At 49.1% G+C, this 17892-nt stretch overlaps 1 protein-coding gene across 5 annotated transcripts in view; it reads left to right on the top strand.

Annotated features, from left to right (window-relative positions):
- The window catches only part of FANK1 (fibronectin type III and ankyrin repeat domains 1), a 1120241-nt gene that overhangs the window by 841608 nt on the left and 260741 nt on the right, over nt 1–17892 (top strand). For all 5 annotated transcript variants that reach the window (XM_085606240.1, XM_085606238.1, XM_085606242.1 and 2 more), the window contains one exon: nt 15700–15865. In XM_085606240.1, coding sequence (XP_085462366.1) covers nt 15700–15865 — 166 coding nt within the window. The remainder of the gene's footprint in view (nt 1–15699; nt 15866–17892) is intronic.

Below are 17892 nucleotides of genomic sequence, written 5' to 3'. Positions count from 1 at the left end.
TATCCTCCAACCCTGGACTGCACAGTCTAGCCACCAAATCATATCCATACTGGCAATGAACAATAAAACAAACCCTACCCCCCCCCCCCCACCTCCCACTCCAACCCCCCAGTCAGGTTGCAGAATACCCACCCTAAAGAAAGAAAACCTCAAAGATGTACATATCAAAACAGGAAATCCTCTCATGGGGGCGCAGTGGCACCGGCAAACTACCTTGTTCACACAAGGTGGCCGGGAGTACTGCGGATGGTGCTATATGCCCAAGACCCCGACATCTCAAGTCAAAGAAGAACATCATATCAAAGAACACCAGGACCCATATTAACAGCTGAAGCAACATTCCTCTGGGCCCGCACCTCAACTTTCCAAATTAACAAGCTAGCAAACAATACGAAACCCATATCAATCATTGTCACTGAGATGGTCTCCTGTAGACTTCTCGGCCTCACGGTTGCCTTTTTTTTTCTTGCCCCCTACATGTTTAGCAAATTTCATTGCGGACTTCGAGTCTGTAAAAAAGTGGGCAGTTCCGTCAAAGGATACTTTCAACTTGGCTGGGTACAGCAGGGAATATGGGATCTGTGCCTGCAAAAGGATGCGTTTGGCCGGGAGGAATTCCCGCCGTGCTGCCTGCACCGTCTGGGTGAAGTCGGGATAAAATGAGATAGTGTTACCCTTGTGCAGTAGTTGACCTTTCTCTCTAGCTTGCCGAAGGACGAGGTCTCTATCCTGGTAGTTCAAGAGCTTTGCTATGATGGGCCTGGCTGGCGCACCGACAGGGGGTTTCGGCCCCAGCGACCGATGGGCTCTCTCTACCACAAAAACCGAGGAGAGGTGAGGATCAAATAGTTTGTGAAGCAAGTCTGTGATAAAGGTCTCTATTTTAGATATGGCGGTTGTCTCCGGTATTCCAGTAATTCGAAGATTGTTACGTCGTGACCTCGCCTCTAAATCGTCATTCTTAGCCCTAATAATCCCCAGCAGTTTATCCATGTGGAGCAGCTGCTCCTTCGTCTCCACCTGAAATTCATGGAATTCAATATGGCGGTTCTCCAGTGCATCAAGACGTGTCTCCTGTACCGTCACCTGTGATTTAACTGAGTCCAGCTGCGACGTCAGGATGTCCAGTTTCGTGTCTGTTTCGTAGGCTGGAACGCATTTCTAACATAATGGTCCGCAGGTCCTCACCTTGATCTTCTGCTTGCGTGTCATGCTGGCCGTCCATCTGTGCCTCATGCTCCGACTCCGTATGCCGTGTGGCACGTTTATTTTCGAAGGTTACCTTCGGCTGTTTAGCGTCCTGTTTGCCCATGGTTACAGAGGCGCTGGAGGTGCGACAGGGTGGCTCCGACTGGGGCCGCACCGACCAAACTGCACGATAATGTGGCACCATGTCTCTCAGTGCCACCAATGCACAGCTCCTCTGCGATACGGCGCCGCATGTCACGCACTCCCCAGCAGCTCCGTGTAGCACGTGCAGATCGCAAGCGAGCCAAATCAGGACCGCGCCATTGATGTTCCCAGCCTCTCTTTAGATACTATGTAGGGCATGGAGCTACCAAAACATTTCACCATGCGGCCATGGAGTGTAAAATGCAGACAGGCACTTATAGTGTTCACAGCGTTCCTCAGGTGACACATGCAAATTGGAACCTACCCTCACCCATGGGCTCCAAAAATGGCAGTATTGCATCCAGGCGTAGCAAGCACAGCAATTAGGCCAGCGACCTCCACAGTGGCAGCGTGGGAATGTAGAGTGGCACAGACGCCATATGTTGCTCTCCCAGACTTCAGGGGTCTCATCCATTGCACATCGGGCAACTCTCCACACCCCCAGAACACAGCAGCAGGGCCTCAAGGCACATCCAACACAGTAGCAAACTCACCCCGATCACTACAGCGGGCAGAGGTCCACTCATCCGCACCCCCAAACCATGCCCCGGCACCAAAATGCTGAGTCGCGCCGCTTCTTGCGATCACAACATGGCGGCCGTTTGGTAAGGGGCAGCTCACAGGTCTCACAGCACCTCACTCAGTGTCCAGCACTCGCGGTCGATGCTCAGCCAGCGCAGCCGCCCATTCAGTGCTCACAGCGGGCCCACAGCAGGATCAACAGCCTCACCAGTATCGCGAGTGGTCACCTCAAAATGGCAGATAGGAACTTGTGTGCAGGGCGCCGTAATCTCCCACCTCTTGTGCAGCTCCTACGCACATTCAGGGGCTCGCTGGCATTCAGCAGTCCTCCACAGCTCGTCTCCGAAGTATCGCACCACAAGCCCAAGCCCCACCGACAGGGAGTGCACTGCCTCTCCTCCGGCAGTTCTCGGCCTCCGGCCCGCCAGCAGCCGCGGGCTCAATTTTCACGGCTCCCCGTCGGCAGCCCAGCCGGGATCTCTGTCCTCCAGCGTCTGTGCCACTACTCGCGTATATCTGCTCCGGGGTGCAAACGTATTGCTGGATTGCCCACACCAGGGTCTGCAGGTGTTCAGCCACGCGTGGGAGAGGTCAAGGCAGTTCAGCAACCATCCGTTGTGCAGGATTTATGTAGGATTTAATCCCGGCCGGCAGAGCGCACTCATAGAGCGGCCATTCCGCTGCGCAGCAGACCAGAAGGGTTAGAGTGAGGTGCCAGAAAGTAATTATTTGATACATATTTTCCCTTTATTGCAAATAAATAAATAACTTCATTCCTTGACCCCAAATCCTAGACCAGGACTCATCTGTTATGTAGCATCAACATTCATCCTCCTGCTGCATTATGTATGCATGTTTGAACATCAATTTGGATTTATTTAGAAAGGAATATAAGATTGATATTCCCTTTATGTTTTGTTGTTGTGAGAACAGGTGTTCAAAAGGTGTTTTTCCCTTGTTGCTGTGTCACTCCATAGGTGCCCAGTGTGGTTGTTGTACCTGATGAGGTCAGGGCTAATCTCTCCCTATTGGTTGCTGTAAATAACATCTGCCTGTTAATGACAACACTCCTAAGAGTGATGGATTGCCCTAATTCCATCATATAAAACACGTAGGATCTGATTCCTCAGGAGTGAAATCAGGGTTGAACACTGAAGGCTCCGTGGGTTAGAGGAAAGATGTAACGCTTCCCTAACTTGTTCCTTGGTCCCAGTAATCCAGTAGAAACTTTAATAGTAATAGTTCCTCATGGCAACATTCCACCCAAAACTCCATAAGGGAATGCAAGCATCCCCAGACCAGTTTCAATATTATTAGGCCTCATCCATGAGTTATAACTTGGATTCTATGGCACAATGACCATGGGGACCTGTTCGGGTACAGCCTTGGCCATTTTGGGCAGAAAATCAAACACATCTGCCCGGCAGGCAGGATGGAATGTTAACCATGAGGAACAGGTTTAGTACTGATTTGCATAAAGCAGTACACAGTCTAGAGTGGCACAGTGGGTGTAATTCAGTAGGGTGGAATGCCACCCAGAGCAATTGCCAGTCCAAGCATTCCTCCCTTCACCTTTTAGGTGTTTTTATGTAGCCAACCGTGGTGGCTGAAATTATTTGCCACTGGTCTCCTGCGATCTGCTCTACTTTGCCTCTGCAAACTGGGCCAAATACACGTTCTCTACACTTCAGAGTTGCAAAGAGGAGCAGTCAAAGGCTTCTCAGGGAGGTAAAATGGGGACAAGAGATCATAACTCAACAGTCAACCAACAGACACAGTAGTAAGTAGTATATTGGTAAGGGCAGTGCTACTCTTTTAGTTAAAAGAAAGACCTCTATAGTCAAAGCAAAATTAAACACTACACATCTTAACAGGAGTCTCAGTTACTGGGTAATGATCTTATTTACGTCAGTGGGGTGCTACACTCCTTTCGGTGTCTTCTATCCACTATAGGAGTTTTTTAATGTTTACATTACAGTCCCTGTTATATGACATGGATAGAGGCATTCATTATATAAATACATTTCCTGATAAGGAGGCAGCATTTGCATTTTTCTCTCTTGGAAAGCTTGAAATCTACCACCTTTATACTATCAAAGCAAGATTAAAAGTGCAAGAATTTAGGAGTGAAAGTGATACTAAGTGGATTATTTGAAGGGAGGCCGTGAACTCTCGAGACTCAAGGAAATATTGACCTTTGGTGGCAGAATACTGTGATTCTAGGGAGACAGCCCACACAATTTCCATCCCTGAAAATGTTTGGGGTGGGGTATATTTCTAACTTGTATTGTAGTAATTCAGGTGAAGAAGACCTTCTGGTGTTAAGTATAGACAAAGAAATATTTGTAGGGTATGGTGCTCCATCTCAAGCCGAGACTGTTAGTTTTATTTTTTTTAAAAGGCAAGAACTTCTGGAGCAGTGGGGCCAGATGAGTGCCCTATTGCGGCTATTTAAAAGGAGGATGTAGAGTGTGGAGAGTTTCCTGGCCCACGTTTTGAATATTACTATCGAACAGGAATAATCCCTTTGTCTTGGAGGGGTTGTATTATCACACAGATGTATGAAAAGGGCCATAAATCTTCCACAGATAGTTTTAGACAGATAGCATAGCATTGTTGCATGCAACAGGTAAACTCTCAGCTAGGAGTTTACTTTCCCATTTACAACATTGGGTTCGAGAAACAAACTTCATTCCCTTGAACAAGCTGGTTTAAGAAGACTAGTACCATCTTTTATATTGCTGTCCTTCAAGTGATTAGTGGGAAATATCCTCTTTCCCGGGGTATGGCAATATAAACGGCTTTCTTTGACTTCTTCAACGAGCGTTCGATAGAGTAGATTGACAATTGCTGTGGAGAAAGCTCTTTTGTTTGGGTGTTCCTCACCACCTCTTTAGGCTCATTACTGAACTTCTTTCTGATACCTGCTGCCAGATTCTCATGGGGGTTTTCAGGGTCGATTCCGAAAGGTTACAACTCCGAATTGTTTACAGCAGAGCTGCCTTTTGGCTCCCCTGTTGTTTTCTCTCTCTGTATATACGATATAACAGGTATTCTAGGTACGGTGCCTTGGGATTCACCAAAACTTGGCAACATGTCTATTGGCTGTCTGTTATACACTGATTTTATTATTTTTTTTTTAATCTGATTTTATTAGTTTTTAAGCAATCATTTACATGAACAGCTGATTCATCGTTGCTGCAGCATGCAGCAACAGTAGATGTTGTGCGTCACTGGACAGCAATATATTTGATTACAAAATTGAGATTTCAGCAGTTATATTCATCATAGTTTTTTAACACATGGTTGCCTATATTACAGTGTTTTCCATAACACCTGAAGTATTTGTTCATTTTGCAGAGTTTGCTATGTTTGAGTCAATTTCGTGCAGGTAGATTAGTGAAGCTGTTCATGTGATGATAACTGTGTATATAGGATATTGAACTTGGTATAGGGTTGGAATGCTCTCATAGGTTTAAGTGCGTATAAAGCTGTATGTATGCCTCCAGAGGCGCCCATTAGCGACTCCAGTGCCGTAAGGTTATGATGCGCAAGTGCACTGAAATAGTGTCGCTTAGCTTTTGGCGCATGATCAGTTACGAAGGTGTGGTCTATGGACGCGGGTCACGTGCGCGGTGTTGGTTGTTTAGGGCAGGTGCCTGTAGGGACTGGGTTGGCAGGTCTGTGGATTGTTGCAGCTTTGCCAGGATCGCCTCCCAATATTCAGCTATAGGTACTTTCCTGAGGCCAACTAGTTCCTCCCGTTTGATCGCTATGCCCTCTGCTCTGGCCCATGCAAGAGTGGGACGCCTCCAAGCCTGCACCTGCGGGGGATCTGTCGCTTTCCATCTTTGTGTGATTAGCCGTTTGACAGTGACTATGCCCAGATCTAGGAACCGGGAGGTGACCTTAGTGTTGCATGTCCTACGGAAGACGTGTAGCAGTTATGTTTGCCACTGAAAGGGTATCTCTCTCTCCGTACAGGCAAGGAGTGCATCTGCTACTCCTCTCCAGTAGGTGCTGGTGCTGGGGCAGCCCCAGAGCATGTGCACCAGGTCTGCATCAAGAGCCGAACATCGGGGGCAGGCAGAGTCAGCTCGATGGAAGTATCTGTTAATGTTAGCTGGTGTTAAGTATGCATGTTGTGTAATAAAGTATTGTATTTGCCTGAATCGCATATTACATGGGATACGAACCGGGCTGGCCAGTATCTGTGCCCAGGTTTTATCTGAAAATTGGCGTCCCAAGTCATGTTCCCATTTGTGTCTTAAAGGGTCTAGGTTGATTGCTGCGTGCTGGCGCAGTGACGCGGCGAACCAACGTGTCAGGTGTCTGCCCTGTCCGATGACATGTAGATATTGGATGGTGAGGTGCATTTGTGGTTCAGTTCCTATGTCTCCCCATTTCTTCGTGAGGGTGGCTACCAGTGAGCAGTGTAGGAGGAATTGTCCTGCGGGAAGCTCTTCGTTTGCTGCTAGTGTCGCATTAGGAACAAGTGGGCCCTCATGATAGAGATCGCCTAGGGTCTGTATCCCAGCCTCATGCCAGTGGTGTAAGTCGGTGGCTGTGCACACCGTCAGATCCCTAGGGGTGCCTTCCAAGGGGAGAGCGGGGCATAAGGTATGGCGTGTCGTGTTAGGTAGAGAGACTGTCGGTAGCACCTATATGCCACGTTCAAAAATAGGGGTTCTGAAGGACGTGCGCGCGCTCCAGGATAGAAGAGGTTAAGGATCTGAAGCAGTGTGTATGGAGGACTGGTGGATGCTGTGTCGCTGCGTTGTCGGTCTGCAAACCATCTGGCGATCCATTGGAGTTGAGCCGCAAGATAGTAGTGCTCAAAGCAAGGGTCCGCCAGGCCCCCTTGGTCTGAAGGTAAAAATAGCTTCTTGATCGCTACCCTGTGCCGGTTGGGACCCCAGATAAAGTCTCTGGTTGTCTGTTCCAGCTGGGTAAAGAAGGAGGCTGGTATGTAATTAGGCAGATTGGCAAAGTAGTACAGGAGCCTTGGTAAGGCCACCATTTTCACTCGTGACACTCTGCCCAAGACTGCCAGGGGGAGTGTGCTCCAGAATCGCATCTGAGAGCGAATGGCTGTTAGTGCCCTGCCTAAGTTGCTGTCGAAGAGGTCCTGTGGTTGCCAATAAACTTGTATACCTAAGTAACGAAACGTGTCTGCGCTCCATTGCACTCGCACCCCGTTGAGTACAAATCCTGGATCCGAGGCTCCTGCCCCAAAGGCATACAGCTTGGATATAGCGGCATTAACTTTTAGACCTTATATAGTTGCAAACTCCCCCAGAACATGGGCCAGGTTCTCCGGAATCCGGTTAACATACCTGCAATATATTAACAGGTCGTCAGCATACAGCGAGACTGTGTGTATGTCATCACCTAGTAGAATGCCATCCTCCAGTTCGGTTCTCAAAGTCTCCGCAAGTGGCTCCATCGCCAGTGCCAAGAGGAGAGGGGACAACAGACAGCCCTGCCTCGTGGCACTGGGATGGCCTCGGAAACCAAGGGGCCCACCCTCACTTTCATCGCCGGGTTCGTATAAAGCAGTTGGGTCAGTTGCAAAATGGGTCTGTTATACACTGATGACGTGGCTATAATGGATTTAACCTTTTTTGGCTTACAACATCACCTTACGGCTGTGAAGAAGTTCACAGAAGCCCCCTTTCTGAAAATAAATATATCTAAAAGTTACATTTAGACTTTCCGTGAGAAAGGGGCAAGAATAGGGGGGAAGTTCATAGTATCTAGGGGTAGATATATTGGGAAAAGTGGAATTGTATCTTTATTTGGGTAAAAACATTTCTAGTATTGGCCACAATGGCGATCATGTTAATCTTTGTTCAGTTAGAGCAGGGGTACTCATAGTACGGCCCGCGGGCCGCCAGCGGCCCGGCAAGCCTTTCTTGGCGGCCCGCGGACCTTGCAGACATCGTACCCAGACATGCAACCCTCCCCATTCAGGCGGGAGACTACCGATTTCAAGGCTAGTCTCCCCCCTCCCGATTCCTGCAAGCAAAAACCCGATTCCTCGGGGGGTTTCAGCTGACAGGGCTTGTATTGTGTAGAGTGCTAATTCTTCCAGCAATAATCAGAGTGGCGATGCAGGGTCTCTAGAAAGGGTGAAAAAGCAAAACAAAGCCTCATCAACAAGCGAATGGTCTTTTAAAGACCTGTGAATTACTCTGGGGCGGCTGTGTGTGTATCTGGAAGCTGTTTCAGCCCGCCGGGCTGCCACACGCGGTGGGGGGGGGGTTGTATGCACTGGCAGCAACCTGCCAGGGCAGTGCAGAACACTTGCATCACCCTCTCTCTGCCTGCCACTGCGCTCAATGCTTCTGAAAGGTAAGGAAAAAAAACGTGCATTTTGCGTTTCAAATGTCGGATTCTGCAGCAGAACACCTCCAACACCCATACATGACAAGAACCCGATTCAAGGCCCCATTCTCCCGATTTTTTTTCAGAGAGGGAGAGAGGGAGGGAGGGAGACGGAGGAGGGAGGGAGACGGAGGACAGAGGGAGAGGGAGGGAGACGGAGGACAGAGGGAGAGGGAAGGAGAGGGAGAGAGGGAGGGAGGGAGACAGGGGAGGGAGGGAGACGGAGGAGGGAGGGAGACGGAGGAGGGAGAGAGGGGGAGAGAGAGAGATAGGGAGAGAGAGGGAGGGAGGGAGACAGAGAGGGAGGGAGACAGTGGGAGGGAGACAGAGAGGGAGGGAGACAGAGAGGGAGGGAGACAGAGAGGGAGGGAGACGGAGAGGGAGGGAGACGGAGAGGGAGGGAGACGGAGAGGGAGGGAGACGGAGAGGGAGGGAGACGGAGAGGGAGGGAGACGGAGAGGGAGGGAGACGGAGGACGGAGGGAGACGGACAGGGAAGGAGAGGGAGGGAGGGAGACAGAGGAGGGAGGGAGACGGAGGAGGGAGGGAGAGAGAGGGAGGGAGGGAGACAGAGAGGGAGGGAGACAGAGAGGGAGGGAGACAGAGAGGGAGGGAGACAGAGAGGGAGGGAGACGGAGAGGGAGGGAGAGGGAGGGAGACGGAGAGGGAGGGAGACGGAGAGGGAGGGAGACGGAGGACGGAGGGAGACGGACAGGGAAGGAGAGGGAGGGAGGGAGACAGAGGAGGGAGGGAGAGAGGGAGGGAGGGAGGGAGGGAGAGAGGGAGAGAGGGAGGGAGGGAGACAGAGAGGGAGGGAGACAGAGAGGGAGGGAGAGAGAGGGAGGGAGACGGAGGACGGAGGGAGACGGACAGGGAAGGAGAGGGAGGGAGGGAGACAGAGGAGGGAGGGAGACGGAGGAGGGAGGGAGAGAGAGAGGGGGAGAGAGGGAGAGAGGGAGGGAGGGAGGGAGACAGAGAGGGAGGCAGAGGGAGGGAGAGAGAGGGAGTGAGACGGAGAGGGAGGGAGACGGAGAGGGAGGGAGACGGAGAAGGAGGGAGACGGAGAGGGAGGGAGACGGAGAGGGAGGGAGACGGAGAAGGAGGGAGACGGAGAGGGAGGGAGACGGAGAGGGAGGGAGACAGAGAGGGAGGGAGACGGAGGACGGAGGGAGACGGACAGGGAAGGAGAGGGAGGGAGGGAGACAGAGGAGGGAGGGAGACGGAGGACGGAGGAGGGAGGGAGAGAGGGGGAGAGACAGAGAGGGAGGGAGACAGAGGGAGGGAGACAGAGAGGGAGGGAGACAGGGAGGGAGACGGAGGACGGAGGGAGACGGAGGACGGAGGGAGACGGAGAGAGACGGAGAGGGAAGGAGACGGAGGATGGAGGGAGACGGAGAGAGACGGAGAGGGAAGAAGAGGGAGAGAGAGGGAGGGAGACGGAGGAGGGAGGGAGGGAGACGGAGGAGGGAGGGAGACAGAGGAGGGAGAGAGGGGGAGAGGGAGGGAGAGAGGGAGGGAGAGAGGGAGGGAGACAGGGAGGGAGACAGGGAGGGAGACAGAGAGGGAGTCAGAGAGGGATCGGAGGAGGGAGGGAGGGAGACGGAGGAGAGAGGGAGACGGAGAGGGAAGGAGAGAGGGAGAGAGGGAGACGGGGGAGGGAGGGAGACGGAGGAGGGAGGGAGGGAGATGGAGGAGGGAGGGAGGGAGGGAGACGGAGGAGAGGGGGAGAGAGAGAGAGAGAGGGGGAGAGAGACAAGGAGGGAGGGAGACAGGGAGGGAGGGAGACGGAGAGGGAGGGAGACAGAGAGGGAGGGAGACGGAGGACGGAGGGAGACGGACAGGGAAGGAGAGGGAGGGAGGGAGACAGAGGAGGGAGGGAGACGGAGGAGGGAGGGAGAGAGGGGGAGAGACAGAGAGGGAGGGAGACAGAGAGGGAGGGAGACAGAGGGAGGGAGACAGAGAGGGAGGGAGACAGAGGGAGGGAGACAGAGAGGGAGGGAGACAGGGAGGGAGACGGAGGACGGAGGGAGACGGAGGACGGAGGGAGACGGAGAGAGACGGAGAGAGACGGAGAGGGAAGGAGACGGAGGATGGAGGGAGACGGAGAGGGAAGGAGAGGGAGAGAGAGGGAGGGAGACGGAGGGAGGGAGGGAGACGGAGGAGGGAGGGAGACAGAGGAGGGAGAGAGGGGGAGAGGGAGGGAGAGAGGGAGGGAGACAGGGAGGGAGACAGAGAGGGAGTCAGAGAGGGATCGGAGGAGGGAGGGAGACGGAGGAGAGAGGGAGACGGAGAGGGAAGGAGAGAGGGAGGGAGGGAGACGGAGGAGGGAGGGAGGGAGACGGAGGAGGGAGGGAGGGAGATGGAGGAGGGAGGGAGGGAGGGAGACGGAGGAGGGGGAGAGGGGGAGAGAGAGAGAGGGGGAGAGAGACAGGGAGGGAGGGAGACAGGGAGGGAGGGAGACAGAGAGGGAGGGAGACAGAGAAGGAGGGAGACAGAGAGGGAGGGAGACGGAGATGGAAGGAGAGGGAGGGAGGGAGGGGGAGAGAGAGGGAGGGAGACGGAGGGAGGGAGGGAGACGGAGGAGGGAGGGAGACGGAAGGGGGAGAGAGAGGGAGGGAGACAGGGAGGGAGGGAGACAGAGAGGGAGACAGAGAGGGAGGGAGACAGAGAGGGAGGGAGACAGAGAGGGAGGGAGACAGAGAGGGAGGGAGACAGAGAGGGAGGGAGACAGGGAGGGAGGGAGACAGGGAGGGAGACGGAGGACGGAGGGAGACGGAGAGAGACGGAGAGGGAGAGGGAGGGAGGGAGACGGAGGAGGGAGGGAGGGAGACGGAGGAGGGAGGGAGGGAGACGGAGGAGGGAGGGAGACGGAGGAGGGAGGGAGAGAGGGGGAGAGAGGGGGAGAGGGGGGGAGGGAGGGAGACAGGGAGTGAGGGAGTCATGGAGGGAGGGAGACAGGGAGGGAGACGGAGGAGGGAGGGAGACGGAGGAGGGAGGGAGACGGAGGACAGAGGTAGAGGGAGGGAGACGGAGGATGGAGGGAGACGGAGAGAGACTGAGAGGGAAGGAGAGGGAGGGAGGGAGAGAGGGAGGGAGGGCGGGAGACGGAGGAGGGAGGGAGGGAGACGGAGGAGGGAGGGAGAGGGAGGATAGAGGGAGAGGGAGGACAGAGGGAGAGGGAGGACAGAGGGAGAGGGAGGACAGAGGGAGAGGGAGGACGGAGGGAGACGGAGAGGGAAGGAGACAGATGTTTTGAAAGGTTATTTTTTTACTCTAGCTCCGCCCCCCACTGATCCTGCCCCCACTGACTCCACCCCTACCAGTGCGGCCCTCGGCCACTAACCACACTGTAATTTTGGCCCGACAGAAAGTTGTGAGTACCCCTGAGTTAGAGTGAGGTGTTTGATATAAGTCTCTGGTGCTTTTTTGGGGTAGTAGAAGGTCAGATCCTCTGTCTGGTACTTTGGATACTCTAGCAGCCTCTCATGCCCTTTGCCTGGAGTTGGGATTAATGTCAACTTTTACCTTTGCACTGGCCACTGTTTTGAGACGGGGAAATTCGCTTTTGGGCAGAGAGGAGAGCACACTTTGTGCACTTCTTAGGTGTGAAATGTTTCCCCTTCAAAAACATGAATTCATTCTTTAGTTCCTTTGAGTTGGCGAAAGAAACCTTTGAGATTAATTTGATAGTAGACTGCTGCATGCCTAAATCCCTTTTAAAGAGTCAAATAAAAAAATACCCTCTATAGAGTAAGTCAGGCTAGAGACATTGCTTTCTGTCACTCAAATGAGTAAAATCAGGTGATATGGGAGAGCAAAGCTGGGAATAACCCAACAACCTTATTTAACCTGGAATCTTCCTAATGAGAACTGAAAATTGATCCTTTTGATGAGAATGGATTCGCTCCCCTTACGTGCTATTACTGACATTTGCGATAAAGTACAAAAGAAGGAGAGAATTTGTGAATTATGTCAGTTGCATATTCAAGATTTTAATTGAGTAATATTTGTCCTGTGTTGCACAATGCACGTCGTCCGTATATAAGGCCATTGTATTTTAAACATAATATACGATAAGCATCGGAGGCCCATAAGTGTCTGATGTTTCCACCTAATGGAATAGTTTGTGATAAGATCTTTAAATTCTTTAGATGTTTTTTAAATATGTAGTAACGAGTCAGTCTGTTTCCATACAAAAAGGGTCAATAATGCAACATTCACAAGTTCCATTATTAGCAGGTACATTGTTACTGTTTGTATGTCACTTTCCTCAGGCGTTCTTTAGTAAATTACAATATTTGTTCAGTATAGGTGGCCAGTAAGCGTCTAATGCTTCCATCTAATGAAATGGACTGGGACTTCAACATTTGTAGTATTGAGTCAGATTTCTTGCATGTTTAGATTGTTAATTATGTAATATTCACAAGTGCTGTGTTTTTTAGCATGTACAATGCCATTTTTCAAGGTTAGTGTCCTATACTTATATTTTCACCTAATTAGATTTGGAGGCTTGTTAGTGTTAAATGTTTTTATCTACAAGAATGGTTCGTGTGAAGTTATTTTTTACATTTTTGATTCTTTGTAATCTATTAATGAGTTTCATATAATTATGATTGTATATAATATGCCCTATGTATTTTTATCTTTGATATTGCGTTATGTGGACCTCCATCACAGTTCCGTATCATAATAAATTGAATTGAATTGGCATTGATAACACACAGGTGCTGTTTGCTCAAATGTACCCTATTGACTGTGATGGGTAAATCAGTTGAAATAGCTTTCACTGAGCAAAAGTCTTACATTCATTCGGCACAGTTCTCTTGCATTTTCATACTTTTGTTTCCCTGAGAGTTAAGCCCACTATGATACAGTTCTGGTGGTGCGGAACACCCCAAACATCTCTCCTGCGGGAGCAGCACCGTAACTGCACTGGCAGTGACAGCGACCTTACTCAGAACAGAGGTTGTGAGGAGGATCATTGTCGCAGGCTCCCATAGTGGTAGTGGCCTCCCAGCCTGTGTGCAAACGGGTGTTTTTCTTTTAGAGCACTTGCATCTTCTGGGACATTTGTCAACCAGTGTGCATCTTCAACATTTGTGATCTCCGGGCTGATAAGACCTTTTGCATCAGCGGTGATGAGGAATGTTCAGCTTCAATATCAGCAGCACCAGTCCCTCAGACACGACAGGATGCCGGATGACACAATGATGCTTTGTACTTAAACATCTTGGCACATTCCACAGCAGGAACCACTTAGGGAGACGAAATCTCTTCACAATACGGGTCACACCTAGCTTTGCTCCCTTATGGCAGTCAGCTTGTTCTCTGTGTTCCTCTTGCCCGGAACACATTAGGCATCTCATCCTTGACAAGCTCTCCTCCTGTAGGGCCAGGCCCCCTTCTTCTTGCTCTTTATCTCAGCAAGCAGGCAAGCACCTAGGTTTTAGCCAGACAAGACCGCTCCTCCCGCAGAAAGTGAAAATGTCTGGTGATCTCTCGTCTCTGGAAGAATGGATGTCATGCAGACACCAGCGCTGGTCACACAGCAGTCCTTCAAGTACTCTGCAGAACGCTCCCTTCTTTGCCAATGAAGACCTTGAAACTGGAAGAAAGAGGGGTGGTTTGAATCCCACTTTTATAATCATTTTCCAGACAAGGCGTGTAGATCCATTGTCTTTCTGAGGTATCAGAACCAGGTTGGGTTGGTTCTCTTTCAGATGTCATTTTCTGTCTGCCTCTCATTTATTACCTTTGTGCAAGATGATGACTCTTTTAACAGGTAGCATTGATGATGGCTCAAAGCAGAAGTTTTCAAAACAAGAACACAATGAAGAGTGAGATCTCTGCACCTGGCTATCATTGAGCTTCCTAAAACAGTAATCAGGGAGAGACCAAAGGACAGGCTCTGCCTACAAACTTCCTCACCTTGAACAAAAGACACTGCAGCCCACTCCCTCATCCATACCAAATGGCAGTGCCCAGAAAAAGCTAACAAGCAGCCCTCGTTTAACAAAGACCTCATTGAACATTCAGTGATAGCCCTTTCTTCATCCTGTAATACTTCAGTGTCTGGGTCGCCACCCTTCTATCACAGGAATGCAGTCAGTTTGCTTACACTGTCTGGGGAAGCTGTATCCACCGCTTTCTCTTGTGCCTTGCTAAATGAGTCCCAATCTAAAATGTATCCCGCTGATCCGATTAATCAGACTATCACCACACACAGAGTTCTACTACCATACAGAGGCACACCTACTGCACATGCATGCACTTGACATTCACCCAAAATGGCAGAGCAAGGTTATGGGTCTATAATAAAGTAGAACTTTACACAAGAAGGGCAATAGACCGTGATGTCACTTGACACAGGTCTAGTCATACTAAAGATCCAAAACACTTCTAACACTGCTACTGTCACTTTATATGATACCCGAAGGCATGGGCAAAAGTCCTGTGCCAGCTCTGTGGGAACACTTGGTGTGCCCTTCCAGGCCACAGTACCAGTTTTGGGTCTTGTGCTACCATGGAAAGGCCTAGGACACAACACACACACTACATTAGCCTGGTAAGAGGACCAAAGAAGAAGTCTGGTCCAGCTTCATGTGCAGTTGGGCACTCAGAGTTGGTGTACACAGCTATTTACTATGCAGAGGACATTCCCGCCCCAAATTGGAACCTGCATTTTTCTGTTGAAGCCAACCTTTTTTTGCTTTTGATATTGTTAGCTAGCCACTACAGGGGGATTAACATCTCATCCACAAAATGTTGGAATTGTTAGGGAGTAACTGGGAAGCACATTCATTGAAAAAAAATCATACTACCCCTCACCAGTCTCATCCACAAAATTATGGAACTGTTGGGGAGCAACTGGGAAGCACGTTCAATAAAAAAATCATTCTGTCCCTCACCAGTCTCCCAATTAATTATAAAATGGCATGGGCTCCAACTAGGACGGTTCATTTGAACAAGGTTGCATAAGAAAATAGGTAATTGTGAACTTAATTGTGAAGGATTATCCTCTTCTTCCCGTTTGACTTGAAAGCCGAAAAGAGACCATAAAGCCAGCATAGTAACTCTGATGATAACTGTTCTATGCACAGTTCTACTTTTCATACTTGTCATATGAAGAATGTATACTTTGTCTCATCCTGGCTCACTTTCTGAAGTATGAATTCACCTTTCTTTTGTCTGTATACAAAATGTGCTTAAAGCTCTTAATATTCGACTAAATAAAAACATGTATTTTAATTTGCAAAGAAGATCCACCCCAATGTTTGTAAGAAGAATGAATGGAACTAAGTTATACATAGTTTTGAGTTGCCCACATTTTTCTCAGGTAGTACAATGAATTGTAAGATTTACTGTCTCTTCATTGCAGTGTTTTGTACTTATATTTCAGTTTAATGTTGGCTTGTTATTCCGGGAACTTGGAAATTGCTCAATATCTTAAGTCAAAAGGAGCATCTTGGAAAACCAGAGATAAAGCAGGTTGCATGGCCTTGCATTCAGCAGCAGATGGTGGTCATATAAATGTCATTGAATGGCTGATCAAAGATGGCTGTTGGGTATGAAATTTAGCTTTGGTCATAATGTGTACTTTTAGTGCAATCCAATTTGGTTTAAATGATATTCACGTGCAAGTTGTGTTTAAAAAAACAAATATTCCACCGAGTGCTAGATAAAATTTGGTGGCTAGGTTTCTAACTGGCACACTCTCTGGGGTTTTAAATTGTCTAAAGTCCAAATATTGCACAAGTGAGTGCTCAGCAAAAGAAGGGAGCATCCACCTATGTGCTCGTCAAATAGGCAAAAGTCTAAAAAGTTACACCTGTGAGCACTCTTACAAATCATGCTAAAGTCATTAAACATACTGTACAATCACTGTCTTCTCTATTCAGTGTTTTCTACAGTTAATTCTACAACACCAGGATACGTGGCACTGCAGCACCACAAACCCACTCAACCAGATACTCCAAAGGTGGCGCACTTCGGTCTCGCCTACGGTTCATTATACTTGTGGCAACCCACTCAATATAGTGCACCTCAACAATACCTACACCGTATTTACTTATGACTACTACTTAATATGGACTCATTAAACTTTCCTAACAGTAATATGGGAAACATTTTGGAATCTTCTACTGACGCTTTGAATATTCTACTTTAAATAACCCTTGGGAAGTCATTAGCAGTTTCCAGATGACGATGCGTGTTGGCTGCTAAACTACTTTTGAGGGCTTCATCTTAATTTGTGAAGGTGCGCACATGTGTAACTGGAAATATTCTACCTACCTGAAATATTTTAATGCCAAAAGAGGAAATTTCTACAACTTTTAATGCAGTTCTTAAACTCTCCCATTTAATCTTGTTTCCATGTAAATTCTAAAATAATTCATTATGTAATCCAGGAAGGGTATTGACTGTATACGTCTAGCTTTTTATATCTAATGTAGGTCTGATGTAGGGGCTCTTTTAACGTAGGACGGACCTGCTTCTATGTCAAGACTTTGCCGGCTTGCCATGGTGGTTTTTTGATAGCAGTCCCGTCTTCATGGTGGTTGATACTTTGGGAATGGGAGGAAACATTGGTTGCCAGGTCCACCTAGCTTCAGGGGCTCTGATAAACTGAGAGCTTTTTCCCAACGTGCAGGCAAAATCCCTTAATTTTTTTCCTGTATGGTCTGCCACTGTTCATGCGGAGTACTGACAGTAAAAATGACTGGGGGCATTGGAGTGGCCGCCCTAAAAAGGGCCATCAGTATATGCAATGTACAAGGGTTTTCACAACAGCAATACCAGCAACAGTTTTGGCTGAAAGTCCATCATGACCACACTTCAAAATAAGCTCTACCTGACATAATTGAAAGCAGGGGAAGAAGGGTAAGGAAGTGGAGTACACACATCTCTCTCTCCCAGTGTGATGTAATTACAGTAAGGGAATATTTCACTTATTGGTGTGAAAATGTGAAACTTCACTCCCATAAACAGACTAAGCCCCGATACCATGGGACTCGATATTTGTCGAGTGTGATGAATAACACCTTCTACTAGTTTATGGGGAATAGTATGCAGACTTCAGTGTTTAATGCACCAAAATCTGCATGATATGGTAAATGCAGTATGCTTTCCCCCCCGATTAATTTCGGAAGTTTTGACCTGCCGAAATGTAACAAATATTGAGGTACTTAGCGCTTTTGATAATTTATTAGATGAGTTAAATATCTTGAAACTCATAACACAAACCGATGCATAAACAGTGGTTTATGCATGGGTCGGAATTGGCCGACCCACTAGTAATCAGGCCCCAAATTGGAAACCTTCACCTTTTGCAAAGATGAGGCAAAGTGTCACATCATCTCTGTTTCCCCTGCAGGCGATGTTCTCACAGGACATATAGTGGCAGGGAACTGTTTCCATGATATTAGCCTTGAGTGATTGCATGGAAGCACAATTGCTACCCTTGTGCTGTCGGCGCAGGACATAACACACAGGACGTTACATTGCTATCTCAACTTTCAAAGACCCCTTTATGGGCTTTTAATTTGCACCAAGGACTCACACATTTAGACATTACACCTGGGGTGTAGAACCA

The sequence above is a fragment of the Triturus cristatus genome, chromosome 1_2, assembly GCF_964204655.1.
Source record: "Triturus cristatus chromosome 1_2, aTriCri1.1, whole genome shotgun sequence".
Classification (NCBI taxonomy): domain Eukaryota; kingdom Metazoa; phylum Chordata; class Amphibia; order Caudata; family Salamandridae; genus Triturus; species Triturus cristatus.
This window is presented reverse-complemented; position numbering and strand designations above follow the sequence as displayed.